General features: G+C 36.3%; 2 protein-coding genes across 4 annotated transcripts in view; both read left to right on the top strand.

Annotated features, from left to right (window-relative positions):
• ttc39a (tetratricopeptide repeat domain 39A) overlaps positions 1 to 6606 on the top strand; it is a 28959-nt gene extending 22353 nt beyond the window's left edge. For both annotated transcript variants that reach the window (XM_015400131.1, XM_015400139.1), the window contains 7 exons: positions 11 to 172; positions 340 to 431; positions 2025 to 2145; positions 2750 to 2861; positions 3611 to 3725; positions 3911 to 4027; positions 4613 to 6606. In XM_015400131.1, coding sequence (XP_015255617.1) covers positions 11 to 172; positions 340 to 431; positions 2025 to 2145; positions 2750 to 2861; positions 3611 to 3725; positions 3911 to 4027; positions 4613 to 4727 — 834 coding nt within the window. In that variant the 3' untranslated portion in view covers positions 4728 to 6606. The remainder of the gene's footprint in view (positions 1 to 10; positions 173 to 339; positions 432 to 2024; positions 2146 to 2749; positions 2862 to 3610; positions 3726 to 3910; positions 4028 to 4612) is intronic.
• Positions 6607 to 9274: 2668 nt separating this feature from the next.
• rnf11 (ring finger protein 11) overlaps positions 9275 to 14524 on the top strand; it is a 12991-nt gene continuing 7741 nt past the window's right edge. For both annotated transcript variants that reach the window (XR_001482077.1, XM_015400235.1), the window contains exon 1: positions 9275 to 9790. Coding sequence is in view for 1 of the 2 variants with exons in the window: in XM_015400235.1 (XP_015255721.1) it covers positions 9668 to 9790 (123 nt within the window). In the remaining variant the exon portion in view is untranslated. The remainder of the gene's footprint in view (positions 9791 to 14524) is intronic.

The following is a 14524-nucleotide window of genomic DNA, read 5'->3' as shown; positions in this document are numbered from 1 at the left end:
TCGCTGACAGGCTATCAAGCTCTTTGAGGAGTGCTGTGAGGCTCAACAGCAGTGGAAACAGTTCCACCACATGTGCTACTGGGAGCTGATGTGGTGTTTCACGTACAAGAGGCATTGGAAGATGGCCTACTTCTACGCCGACCTGCTGAGCAAGGAGAACTCATGGTCCAAGGTATGACAGATGAGGCCTTTTTTCCCCTCAACCTCTAAATAGGAGCAGCTTATTTATGTAGATAGAAATGATGGTTTAAATCTGTTCTCAATTGAAGGAGCAACATTTCTTTGATTTCTTTCTAAATGATTAGAGTGGTGTAGTAAGTACACTGTTTTCCCGCCCAGGCTACCTATGCTTACATGAAAGCAGCGTATCTCAGCATGCTGACTGCGGATGACTGCCTTACCTTTGGGGAGACGGCTCTAACTCTGTTCAGGTATGATCCCAGATGATGCTCAAATTACACACAACCAACTGAAAGAGAAATAAGTCATTGTGACAGTTCATTTTGGACATGCATAACAGTTTTGGGACCATTTTAAAGGTTTTGTTTGAGGCAAAAATGTGAGAAAGTGGAGCATAACGCATAAGAGAGAAAGCTAAATATGAAACTGTTCCAAGATTTGGTTAATTTGTCAGGTAAAAGGTTTGTTTTTTCTTCATCATCAGCCATGGCTCTTAAGAGCAGTAAAATGTTTCAAGGGTTCAATTTATGCCATTTGTTGTGATCAGTGATAGCAGTCAGTTTATGATGCTAAAGCAGTTTGTTTTCTCTCAAGAAAACTTCTTGTGTGATTACTAGCAAAATCAATAATTGCAGATATGAGAGATTTATCAGACTCTGAATTGTCTGGATTAGCATTATATCACACAAATGTTGGCTCAAAGATACGTTTACAGCTTTCCTATCACAAAATACAGCAGTATAAATTTGCAAATGAGCAACTAAATACAATAATCATGCTGTCTAATCAGCGTCTCGATAAGCCACACCTGAGAGATGGGATGGACTGTATGCAAAGGAAAACTGATCGGTTTCACTGATTTTTCTAGCAATATTTGAGAGAAATTGTTTAATAGAAAATGTTTTAGATTTTAGAGTACAGCTCACAAAAACTGGAAGCAAAAAACAAAACAGATTTTTCTCTCATTTATGTTTTTGTTGTGTGTATGTTTGGAAAATGGAGATACTACATTTTAATGGATGATAATTGGCAATTTTTTCATCTTTTCCCATCTTGTAATTACACCTTAGATTAAAGGATAATTAATCAATTTTATTGTTTTATGGAATTGGGCTTCCTGCCAAGGGTTGATGCATACTAACAACTGTTAACAAGATCTTGGCTTTTTTGGTGATGTAGGAGGATAAGCATTAGTGGAGATAAAATAAAAATACTAACTTGTTACCAGATCTATTAATTTATTTCTGAGAAGCAAAAGGTCTACATTTTATTTATGGATGGTAAGATTGAAGCAGAAGTTCGTTCATTTCTTTTTTGGGATCAGTAAAGTACTTTTGAATTGAATTATACTAAGTATTTTTTCCCTAGATGATAATATGCAGTGAATTTAATATTTTAAAAACAGGAGCATTTTTATAGTTTTTCAATGTAGTCATTGTTTAAAATTCTTAAATAATAAACATGCATGATATTTTAGGTACAGGGATGCAACTTTTTTTCTAATTGAAGGATAGGAGGGTTAAGTAGGCTTTGATAAAATGTGGGTTTTATTTGTTTATGCAATGTTTATTTGAACTGCACCATTGGTTTAATGTAATGCAAATAAACAAAAGTGGAAATTGATAGTTTATAAGAGCCACTTTGGCCTTGTTTGCAGGACAGTCCGTTTTTTTTTTTTTTTTTTTAGTGTTATAAGTAAATAAAGGAATAAAAAGTTATAAATCTTAGATTGTTTATTGTCAGTTAAAGGGAAATGGATTTCTGGATAAAGGAGTATCATAGAATGATTTACTGTAAATCTTTCTCACATGTTCTACAGTTTATTTATTGTTTATATGTTTCAGACAAGTTCCTGGGCTGAAACAGAAAATTGCAGGGAAATCGTTGCCAACAGAGAAGTTTGCGATCAGGAAAGCCCGCCGTTACTTTGCAGATAATCCTGTTCCTCTTCCAGCTCCTCCACTGGTCAGTACTGGAAAATGAATCCTTCCTGCTAGTCTTTGTGATGCATCAGATACATCCACGACTTAGTGTTTATAAAAAAAAAAAAGGTTTCCCCTTTAATGTGCTCTTATTGGACCCCTGTGGACCCTACTGGGCAATTTGAATCCAATTAAAAAGGACCTAGCAATTGTTTCTGTCCAAACAACAGTTTATACAGTCGAGTCATCAAGTAGATTAAACAAAGCTGTAACCAGAAAATGTATTCTTATTAACAGTCATTCATTCTTTAATAAGACCCAAATCTTTCTTCTTAGAGAACAAAGGTTCTCTGTAATCTAAAATAGATTAAACCCAGTTATATAAGCATGGTTCCTGCCTTCTGATTGGTCAGATTATCCTAAGATTACTGATATTGGGGCTTGTAAGTGACAATACACAGACAGCTATATGGTGGTATTGGTAAATGTTTGAGTCAACCAGTCAAAATTCTGATATTGAGGCAAACGTGATTGCTTTTAGTGTGAGAAACCTTGCTGACTCTTAATGAGCTACGAAAAAAATACTTTTATTCTGAAGATAGGAGATGCTATGCCTGTAAATGATTTGGCCTTTTTTTGATGCTCAGGAAATGATGTATATCTGGAACGGCTACACAGTCATTGGCAAACAGAAAGACCTAACTGAGGGCATGCTGAAAACCCTGGATGAAGCACAGGCAACACTTGAAAGTTATCCAAGTATGTAAAACTATAAACTGCCATTTTCTTTTAGATTCAGCTCAAGTTGATTCAGTTTATATTTGATACAAAACCTTGCAAAATTTCCGATAACCTTTCAACTCTTGGGTATCTTTTTATGCTTTAGAGCTAGAAACTTGTGGTTTAATAGTATTTAATGTTATATGGATAATTTCAAAATGGAAGGAAAACATATTTATTTATTCATTCTAGTCTAAAAAGTATAATGTATTGCAATTGATCTTGCAATCCTTCTAACCTTTATCTTTAAATGCTTTCATATTTCAATATATATAATATATATATATATTTTCTTTTGTTTGTTTTGACATGAAGATCCATCTCAATTTATGTTTATTTGATAAATCTAAATTTATCAAAGCATTTATAGCATTTAAACACATCAAAATGCTTTGAACTGAACATTTTCGATCTGGCTGTCTAGGGTCACCCAGCTTGAAAGTGAACGTCCACACCAGTTCAAAGTCTTACAGCTACAGGCAAGGCAGCAGCTCTGCAGAGTGTACAACTCTGCAGCCTATTTATTTTCCTTCCTTGTTAAAATTATGCACTAATTTATTAATTAATTTGGATATAAAAGCCTTATATAATATGTTATCATTTTGCTTGACAATGTGACGAAATATGAAAACTTTTATGATATGAATATTTTTACAAGGCATTGTATGAATTGTTTGATTGATCACATGATGACTAATGTTGTGTCTTTATTGCTTGGTACTTGTCAGGGACAGAGTACACTATAGATGATCAGTGTCTGCTGAGTCTGTTGAAGGGCCTTTGTCTGAAACACCTGGGCCACCATGAGGAGGCTGAGCACTACTTCACCCTCGTCCTCTGCAAGTAAGCCTCGTACAGTCACACAAACGCAGATCGAGAAAAAACACTTTTTCATTTTCTGTTTGATAACACTAGCCAGCAGGGTCCGTCTAGTAATGAGGTAGTTTTATACTGTTTGTCTCTTTGTGTGGAAAACCAAACCAAACAACACTTAAATATGAATCATTGTGTTTTGTTGTTGTCTGCAGCGAGACTCAGATCAAATATGACCACTACCTGGTACCAAATGCCCTACTTGAACATGGACTGCTGTGTCTGGAACAGGGCAGAAAAGATGAAGCTATTAAACTGCTAGAAACAGCAAAGTAAGTCTTTAAAGAAGCAAAATATTTACTGAAAAGAAAGAGTTCTTGACACCCCTTGAGGATTTACATTTAAAGTTTTTTTTTTATTATTACTATTATACCAACATTATTCATTTGACCTGAAGAAATGTTAAGGCTTCAGCCTAGCTAGAGTTCAGATTCCAATCTTATAGAATATCTGAGAAGGAAGCTAAAGATTAGGGGGATGGTAAGGAGGCCTTCCATTTTTAGAGATTTGGAGCTCATCATCAAAGCTGAAAAAACAGCATATAAACATAAAATGTGAATTACAACAACTAAATTAAACTTTAATTAAGAATTAAATTTTGAAATGGACTCAATCGGACATTAACTTTTTGGAGGAATTTATATAATTTAAAATCAAAATCTGCTTGGGGTATAAATGTCTTTGGACGTAATCGTAAAACTCATCTACATGAAAAGAGAAATGTATATCTATGTCGTGCATTTTTAGAAAAAAATAGTTTTATGGATTGGCTATAAATCACCTGGTGAGATAATTTAATACGCGTATTGAACCAACTTTTTGTTTCTAATTGTATGTTTTTTGCTGCTGTGTTTCAGGCACAATTATAAAAACTACTCCATGGAATCACGGACGCACTTCCGTATCCAGGCTGCTTTGCACAAAGCTAAGGGAACTGGGGAGAACGGTGTCCATGTTCCTTGCAGTCCATAACAAACAGAGAAGGGCACACAAGTGCAGTGACCGCTTTCTGTTTGCAGTCCCATAGTGCAAAACCCAGCCTGACCAGCCACCGCCTGTTTGGGCTTAGTTTTTCTGTTCATTAAATATGGAGGCTTTGTTTTTTTTTGTTGTTTTTTTTGGTCTGATGTGTGCTGTTGGCGTGTACATCTGCAGCTCTGTCTGGCCTTATTTGACTTCTTGTGTTTTCTGAAAAGTAATACACTGAGCTTCATTTCCTGATCTGATTTGAAACTCAAACGAGTGAGTTGAGAAGTGAGGCATGTGCTTATGTGAAACTTGTTGGTGTTTCACTATGGCTACTCGCAAAGAGAAGCAAAAAAGGGTTAAATTTTTCTAATTTAAGTACAGCAGGGATCTCCAAATCCACTCTTTCAGCATTATGGGCCTGTACACTTTAGATACATCCCTATTGTAACACAGCTGAATCAAAAGCTGGAGCTATCTCTTGTTGTGTTGAAAAAGGGATGCATCTAAAAGCTGCAAAACAGTAACTCTGAGGACTGGAATTGGAGAACCCTAAACAAGGCCATTTTTTTTTTCTTCTCCAATGTTATACACATGCCCATTGCAGCGGTAAACAGAACTAAACATGAAGGAGAAGCATTATTTTAAATGTTTCCTATTTTTTTTATTGATTGTGTTAACTAAGTTGACACGTAAAGTTATAAAAACTCAATCATACAGATATATTTAGGCCATGTACAAAAAACTCGACCAAATTTTTATAAATATTGAAATTGTATAATTCTATTTGTTCTTTTGTGTGCTCTCTATGTTTTTTGATTCACTGTATTTAGCAGTATAACAAAAACTTTCATTTGATCTTTACTTTTGCTTATTACTTTGAAGTATCAAATACTGGCTAGTAAGAATGTATAATTTTAGTCTCTTTTTGAGACAACACAAAACTGAAACAACCACTTCTGAAATCCCCTTCTGTATTTTTTTTTCTATTCACATGACTTTCAGCTCTCCAAGGTCAAAAAGCCAGCAAGACTTGCAGATGTTTTTTAGATGTACCTGCTTTAGACAGCACCTTTTACACACACTGTCCTATTTTAAGAGGACAGAGGAACGTGTCTTTTAGAAAGGCAGACTCCCTCCTTTTTGCCTCCTGGTCTGTGGGACTGGTTCCAGCACTACTTGAGCTTGAACAAACGGGCCTTTGAAAGTGATCGGGTCTGTGCACTTGTCTGCCTGCTGCATCGTTTTACTAGTTAAAGGAAACTCTTAACCACCACAAACCACTACAGCTTAGACAGATTGTGAGAATCATCTGTTGACATCATCTACTGCTCCTGTTTGACCCACCTCTTTCCTAGAACTACCTACAGGACCCAAAAGTTGTGACCACATCCTGTGTCAGATTATATCTATATGAACAAAAACGGTTCTCCTCTTACTTGATTGGTGGATGGGTTATGGAGTAAGGTTTCGAATTTTCAACCTTTTACAAACTTCTGTGGTGTTCGGAAAGTTGAAAAAATTAGGATTTATTTATATGATAATATAGGAATATCATTTGATTACTTTGAGTCCGTTGCAAAACCTTTTAATGGTGGAGGAATGTATACATAGAATTATTGTTAACTGCAGTCAGTCTCTGGAATGTTTCAGCAAAATATAGAAACTTATGTTTTGGATTTTAATAAAAGGTATATTTTTATTTGCCCTTAGAATGTACACATGTTGTCACTGGAAGAAATTCTTAACAAAAAGCTGTTGGTGTTTACAATCTGTATATTGTATTGGGCATGGTTACCTACCAATCAGAAGGAATTTCCTGTACATGTTTTTTTGTTTTAATTTATGATGAAATTATACTGTGCAACTGAACAACCTGCTCTTGGTTGTCTTCTCTTTTTTTCTTCAATATATTGCAAATTGTACGGTACAAAGCACACAGCACAGGAACAAGAAGCACAGTTGGCTGTGATTTATTTGCTTTAAAAGGTTCTAGTCCATCATTAAGGAAAATATTTTAATATTGTTGGTGGAGCAAGTCAACAAAAGTAGATATGTTTGTTAACAATCTTCATAAATATGTGTAAAAAATATATAATTTATATTTTACTACAGTAGCATAATCTCAATTCATTATTTGATCTTATGAATTCAGGGAGGGAAAATATAATTTGAGCAACATTATCTGTCATTGATAAATACCAATACAAAAAAAATGTTGGGACTGAGATCTCGAATAGTGTTGATCTACACATATGTTCTGGTCATTGTCTGACCGAAAGTAACAACTTGGTTTTTCTGAAAGATTTTTAGTTAGATTTGAATGTAAAATGGCTTTTTTATGAAATGTTCTGAAATGATTCATGATTGCATGAAATTCAACAAAGTTCACTTGTTCTTTGGGAGAAAAATAAGGACCATAAAATCACAGATCTGCAAACAAATCTTATGGGGACTCTATGGTATATTACATACTTTCTAATTTTGCTTATCATGCAAACAGAAGCTTAAGTTCTTAACCAGAATTTTTTTACATTATTAAAAGAGTCTTATAATAAAATATATCCCCCCCAAAAATAATATATATATATATATATATAAATAAATATATATATTTATACACACACACACACATATACATACATACATACATACATACAGTTAAAAGCCAGTAAATTAGAATATTTTGAAAAACTTGATTTGTTTCAGTAATTGCATTCAAAAGGTGTAACTTGTACATTATATTTATTAATTGCACACAGACTGATGCATTCAAATGTTTATTTCATTTAATTTTGATGATTTGAAGTGGCAACAAATGAAAATCTAAAATTCTGTGTGTCACAAAATTTAAATATTACTTAAGGCTAAAAAGGGATTTTTTAGAAATGTTGGCCAACTGAAAAGTATGAAAATGAAAAATATGAGCATGTATAATGCTCAATACTTGGTTGGAGCTCCTTTTGGCGTGGCATGGAGTCGATGACTTTCTGACACTGCTCAGGTGTTATGAGAGCCCAGGTTGCTCTGATAGTGGCCTTCAACTCTTCTGCGTTCTTGGGTCTGGCATTCTGCATCTTCCTTTTCACAATACCCCACAGATTTTCTATGGGGCTAAGGTCAGGGGAGTTGGCTGGCCAATTTAGAACAGAAATACCATGGTCTGTAAACCAGGCACGGGTAGATTTTGCTCTGTGTGCAGGCGCCAAGTCCTGTTGGAACCTGAAATCTCCACCTCCATAGAGCAGGTCAGCAGCAGGAAGCATGAAGTGCTCTAAAACTTGCTGGTAGATGGCTGCGTTGACCCTGGATCTCAGGAAACAGGGAAACCATCACTGATGGTGAAAACTTTACACTAGACTTCAGGCAACGTGGATCCTGTGCCTCTCCTGTCTTCCTCCAGACTCTGGGACCTCGATTTCCAAAGGAAATGCAAAATTTGCTTTCGTCAGAAAACATGACTTTGGACCACTCAGCAGCAGTCCAGCTCATTTTTTCCTTAGCCCAGGTGAGACGCTTTTCGCGCTGTTTCTTGGTCAACAGTGGCTTGACACGAGGTATGCGGCAGTTGAAACCCATGTCTTTCAAGCGTCTCTTGGTGGTGGATCTTGAAGCACTGACTCCAGCAGCTGTCCACTCCTTGTGAATCTCCCCCACATTTTTTAATGGGTTTTTTTTCACAATCTTGACTAGGGCGCGGTGATCCCTATCACATGTACACTTTTTCTGACCACAGTTTTTCCTTCCCTTTGCCTCTCTATTAATGTGTTTGGACACAGAGCTCTGAGAACAGCCAGCCTCTTCAGCAATAACCTTTTGTGTCTTTCCCTCCTTGTGCAATGTGTCGATGGTCGCTTTTTGGACAGCTGTCAAATCTGAAGTCTTCCCCATGTTTGTGTAGGCTTCAGAACTGGACTGAGAGACCATTTAAAGCCCTTTGCAGGTGTTTTGAGTTAATCAGCTGATTAGTTTGTGGCACCAGGTGTCTTCCAAATTTAACCCTTACACAATATTCAAATTTTGCGACACACGGAATAAACATTTGAATGCATCAGTCTGTGTGCAATGAATAAATATAATGTACAAGTTACACCTTTTGAATGCAATTACTGAAATAAATCAAGTTTTTCAAAATATTTAAATTTACTGGCTTTTACCTGTGTCTGTGTGTGTGTGTATATATATATATATATATATATATATATATATATATATATATATATATATATATATATATATATAGTTTATTGTGAGAAACAGTGTGATAACTGTCTGGGATGAAGAAATTCCGTGAGGGCATATAAAACACGACGCTTAAAATGTTGGGAAGTTGTATTGAAAGACAGAAATATGAGAATAACAAATAACAGCCATTACGGTGACTGGTAAAACGACTGATTAAAACCCTATGTTTATGTTTTCTATGTACGACCATGTGACCACCTATCTGATTGGTTGTTGCCAAGACCATCCTGACCGATGGAGGAAGCTCATTTGTCCGTTCCTTCAAGGGGCGGTGCTACATCGTCACCTTTGTCGTTATTCAGCAGCTGCTCTCAAACTGGAAAGTCCCTTACAGCCAGACAGCTTCCAGTCAGGAATAATGCTCTTTCCTTTGTCACTTGGTACCAGGGACTTGGATAGTGTCTCCTATTGGTTGTCTTAGTAGATATACAATACTGTCAGAGCTTTTTATTTTGTTTTTTTTTCTCACAAATGAATATCATCCTTTGGAGTCGAGGCTGGTGTTAGCTTGCTAGCTTTTTGTGCGTGTAGCTGTTAGCCGAAGGATGTTTTGTTGTTAAAGCAGGCAGCTCTCCCATCGTCTGGGAGAGGATATTTATTGGCTTTTAATGGTCGGTCTGCTTCTGACCGTCTCTGTGTAAAGTGAGCCGTGAAATCCACCGACACAGACCGGGGGTCCGGTTTGACTGAAGAGGAAGGAGATGGGAAACTGTTTGAAATCTCCGACCTCGGATGATATATCTTTGCTACATGAATCCCAGTCGGACCGGGCCAGCTATGGAGACGGTACCGACCTGGATCAGGAACCACCACCCCCCTATCAGGTCAGTTTAGACCGGACCTCAACCAAGCCCGCCTCTTGCAAAGTTAATAAACGTTTATTACATAGTAAAATCTTGGTACGGTATTATGACTACGTGGAGCAGTATCTGATGTTTACAGATCTAAAATCTCCCTTCACAGCGATCAAACTAATCCTCTTTGCTCTATCCTTAGGTCCTTGCTCCGGGCAAATCCTTAATAAACGATCATTCCTTTTGCATTTATAAGCGAAAGTCATTCATAAAAAAAAAACCATATAAATTTGGTTTAAGTCAATATGCGTTAAACAAAATATCCTAAATATATAGATTGACAATATGAGCTTACATTTTTATGATATCAAATTATCCACGTGCAATATAATATTTATTTGGCTTTCTTGACTGAAGTTACTCGATATTTTATTTAACTGATAACCTGCAGGCAGATTCTGTTTGCACGTTGACCTCATTTCCTGACTTAGGTCATCTCTACACATTTAGGGCATGTTGTTCCTGTAAATATGTGGTTGTGTTATTGTTGTTCACCAGGTTAGCACATATCTGTATGTGATATTTAAGGCACTGGTAGATAACTTGTGTATTACTAGGTCAAGCCAGGCCTTATTAGATGGGTTTAAGTAAAGTATTTTTAAAACATGGCAAACTAAATGCAATGTAAGTACAGCAAGACTTTATATTAGTTGAAGTTTATTTATATTAAGCTTTTAAAATAGCTTCTCCTGAATAAGATTGGTAGTAAAATCTTACTCAGGAGTAAGATTTTAGGAGTAGGACGATACATTTTAAAACTAACTTAAAAATAAGAAAGAATATAATATGAATTATTCAAATAATTTGTATACATCCTTTAAAATAATTTTCTAAATTGTGTAGATTCATATAGATGTTTCTCTATTTTTGATTAGCATTGTGTTGATTGTAGTTTTAAATGAGATGTTTTTGTTTACTTTGTACCTCAAGGGATGCCATACCCAATAAAAGATGACTTCATTTTAAATCTGGAAGCAATCAGTTGTACCAATGAATGACTGGAAACCAACTGTCAGCAGGGTTCAGATGTTTGATCTTCTAAAAGGCAAATCTGTGCGTTGCGTTCCTTTGGTGAAAGCAGTGAGGTGTGTTTTGTTTGTTGTTTTTATTATGCACCCTTGTTCTTGTATTTTAAGGTTTGTATGACTCAGTTTTCAAGGTAACGACAGTGATCCGGGTTAAAAAGGTAAATAAAGACCTGAAAAACACCCATCCAGCCTGTTTAGTAAAGCATAAAAAAAATCAAGTAAGGTGTATGAAAAGGAGGTGTCTGCCATCGGAGATTTCCAACCCAGCAAAAAAAAAATTAGAAGCTCTTCCAAAGGAATCAATGGATTATTGATCAAACCTTTAGACCAAGGCCCTTTTTCCCTGATTGCCCACTTTTGCCTGTTCTAGGAAATGGCCCGTGTAGTTTAAAACCTCATCCATCTCCAGATAATGAAGACCACATCACTCTCTGATGCTTTGCTGCTAGGCTGTTTCATTTTATTGTATGCTTATCTGGATTTGCGCCTCAATACACTTTCCTTTTTGATAAAACCATGTATTTGGAGTGGCTCAGCTTATCCTGAACAGTGTTGTCAGGATAGAATAGGAAAGAGCCATTTGTTATTCTGAGGGCTTTTTATTATTTCAGTTTGTTAGGCTCTCCTTTGCCCTTCCGTCTTTCTGTATCTTTTAAAGCCTAAAACACTGAAGACAATTGGGTGCAATTTTTTTTATTGGAAGATTTTCCCTTCCAGTGTTAGCAGGCCAAAGAGTTGTTGTTGCTTCTCCTTTTGACCTGTAAACTCCTGTTTCTAAGTATCCCCAAACCCTCTTCTCTTAATTTGACGCCTCTTATTATTTATTTTTCAAATATTGTAAAAAGCTTAAATGCTTATTTGATAACAGCATATCTGTTGGTGGCCTCCAACTGTTTTAATAGTTTTTCTGCAATAGTAACCCACCCTGTTGTGGAAGTGGGCAGACAGACGATAATGTCATTCTCAGAGTAGGATGCTTCATTTTCAGGGTCCTTCTCCAGGTTGAGTTTGTGGTCGAAGAGTTTTAAAAACACCTTATTCACAGAAAAGGAAACAAATTTCTCTTCATTTGAGCAGAAACAGGGAGCACAAAGATCAACATTAGAACTGGTTCAAAAGGCTGCTGGCATGCTTTTGATGTCAGACATTTATTTAGAGACCTTAAACAGTGATGGGGTCAAATTAACCCCAAAGGTTACATAAGGGTCATCTTAGCTCAGCTTAGCCAGTCAAAAGCTAAAAGGTCATAATATTTTTTATCTGTTTATTTTTTTATTTTTTTTAACCTTTCTCTATTCTCAAATAAACAGTCGTTTACATTGGCCAAATTTTCCAAAATTGCCCAGGAATTACTGTGGTATTCAGAAAATCCCTCATTTAGACTTTTAGGGATTTCTTGTGGGTTTTTTTTTTTTTTTTCTTTTTATTGCATGACTGATAACCCACAGTGATACTGAATAACTGGCAGATGCTGTTTGTATAAACGTTTTCCACACATACAGGGGTTTGAGTAGAAAAAATAAAATGACAGCAGATTATAAACTTGCATGACATTGCCTTTTGTTTGATAATTTTGGCTAAATATCTTTTAGTTTGAGCCATTCTTTGGGCTTTTATATTATTTATTGACACAAATATAACTTTTCCAGCAAAACAACTATGTTGTTATTGCAACAGGAAATCATCCGTCTTTCAGAAAATCATGTCAGGTCAAAATGAGTATTATATTTAAACTCTTAGTCTTTGTTGTTTTATGTCTATGAAAACAATACACATATCTTTTATCATCTCATTTTTTTACACAGTTGTCCTTGCCTGCCCATTATTGTCCTGGGGTGTCGTTCCCACTGTGTAATTAGGTCAGTCAGCTGTGGTCTGAGAAGGGATGACATAATAAACACAAGAGCTGAGCAGTTGTTATGAGAAGCCTCTTGCTTAAGCTCTCTGAAAGTCTGTTTAGAGATTGTTGTTTTGGTTAAACTGACAATGTTTTATTAGAGATTGATCAATCAAGTTAAAATATAATGATAAACAATTGGATCATATCTCCCCCTTATGACTCAGCACATTAATAATCTGAACCCAGTCTTTGAAACTTGCTTACACATTCTATTTTGCGCTTAAAGTTCAGCTAAATGCTTCAATAGGTGTTGTATATGAACCTGTACTGTTCTTATTGGTTCACAGTCGTGTTTTACTGTCTATGTTGTTTTTCTTTCTTTTTGTTTTTTGCTGGCAGTGTATTGTCTGAGATACCAGGTGTAAAGATGTCTGCATTCTCTTGGAGATAATTGAATTTGAAAGCTTTCAGTCTGTGTAGGATTGTCTGCTAAAAAGGCATGTGGAAAACCAAGAATTGTTTAGGTAGATTAAAAGTTTACCCAGAAGTGGATAAAATAAGTAAACCGGACAATATTAAACATGTCACAACAAGGGATCTAGAGGTCTAAGGCACAAGTGTCTGAGTTTACTTCTTAGAAGAACAGAAGGTTTATTTAATAAAATATCATAACTACCATAACTGTTGATGCATCTAGCAGCTATCCACTGATGGCTCTTGCCTTACCTCTTTTGTTTTTCCCACGATCTGTTGAAATGATTAGTGTTATGTCTAAGTTGAGCGTGCATTCACACAAAGACAGACTGTTCATTTTTATAAAGAATGAAGAAAAAATGTGCAGCCACAGGACAGAACGCAGCATCATCTAGGTAGGAATCCTTGGCCCATTGGTAATGTTCTGACACTACCACATGCAGAAATAAAACACACGTACAGAGTAAACATAGAATTGTGCCTATGGGGATTTGACACAAACATTTCTTGACCTGTTTGTGGGGGTACAAGTGACACACTGTGTAGAGTAGACTCATTTAAAACTAAGAATCTGAGAATGCTACTGTCATCCATAGCAGACCAATGTTTGCTTTAGCTTTAGCTTTAGCATGAATGCTACACTGAACGGCACTATGTTTGTTGGTGCCTTGTGAGTGTGAGGCTCATGTGGGTTAAAGAGAGAGAGAGAGATGGAAGTGGATGACATTGCTTAAGACAAGACTCATCTCACTTGTACACACAGAAACCCGTGTGTGTACAAGTGTTCTGAAATTTTCCAGCCTTGGACTCGGTTTCAATAATTATCATCTACACCAATCTCTGAAAACAGTGGATCCGTGTGGACACGTAGCCTAAATGACAACATAGCTTTGCTGACACACTCAGTCTGGTCTCTGTGTAGACTGAGTTAGTAAACACCCAAATTATCATCCATTCTCCGAAACTAGCACATAGAAGGACTGATCAGTCCCTGGAAACAAAAAAGAAACTCCATTTGTGTTTAGACTAGATTATGATGCATGTCAGCCAAAATGCAGCTTATTAAATCTCAACATTCAAGTTATGAAGGACTTTAATTCTGTAATTATTTTTATAATACCAGCTAGAGCTGTGGAATTAGGCCCCGTCCACACGAAGTCAAAACGAACACGAAACGTTTGTCTTAAAGACGGAGACGTAAAATAAATGTGATCGACCACATGAATGCATGAAAACGCTGCAAAATGTATGCCAGGCCTGTAAGTGGCGCTATGGTGCCAAAGCAAAAATAGGCGAAAACAGGCAACGAAAAATGTTGGGCGTGCGCAGTAATATTTATACAGCAACCAACCCGGAAAACCG

The sequence above is a fragment of the Cyprinodon variegatus genome, unplaced genomic scaffold (genome assembly GCF_000732505.1).
Source record: "Cyprinodon variegatus isolate N-32 unplaced genomic scaffold, C_variegatus-1.0 Scaffold30, whole genome shotgun sequence".
Classification (NCBI taxonomy): domain Eukaryota; kingdom Metazoa; phylum Chordata; class Actinopteri; order Cyprinodontiformes; family Cyprinodontidae; genus Cyprinodon; species Cyprinodon variegatus.
Note: the sequence above shows the minus strand (reverse complement) of the source record. Positions and strands in the feature narration are given on the sequence as shown.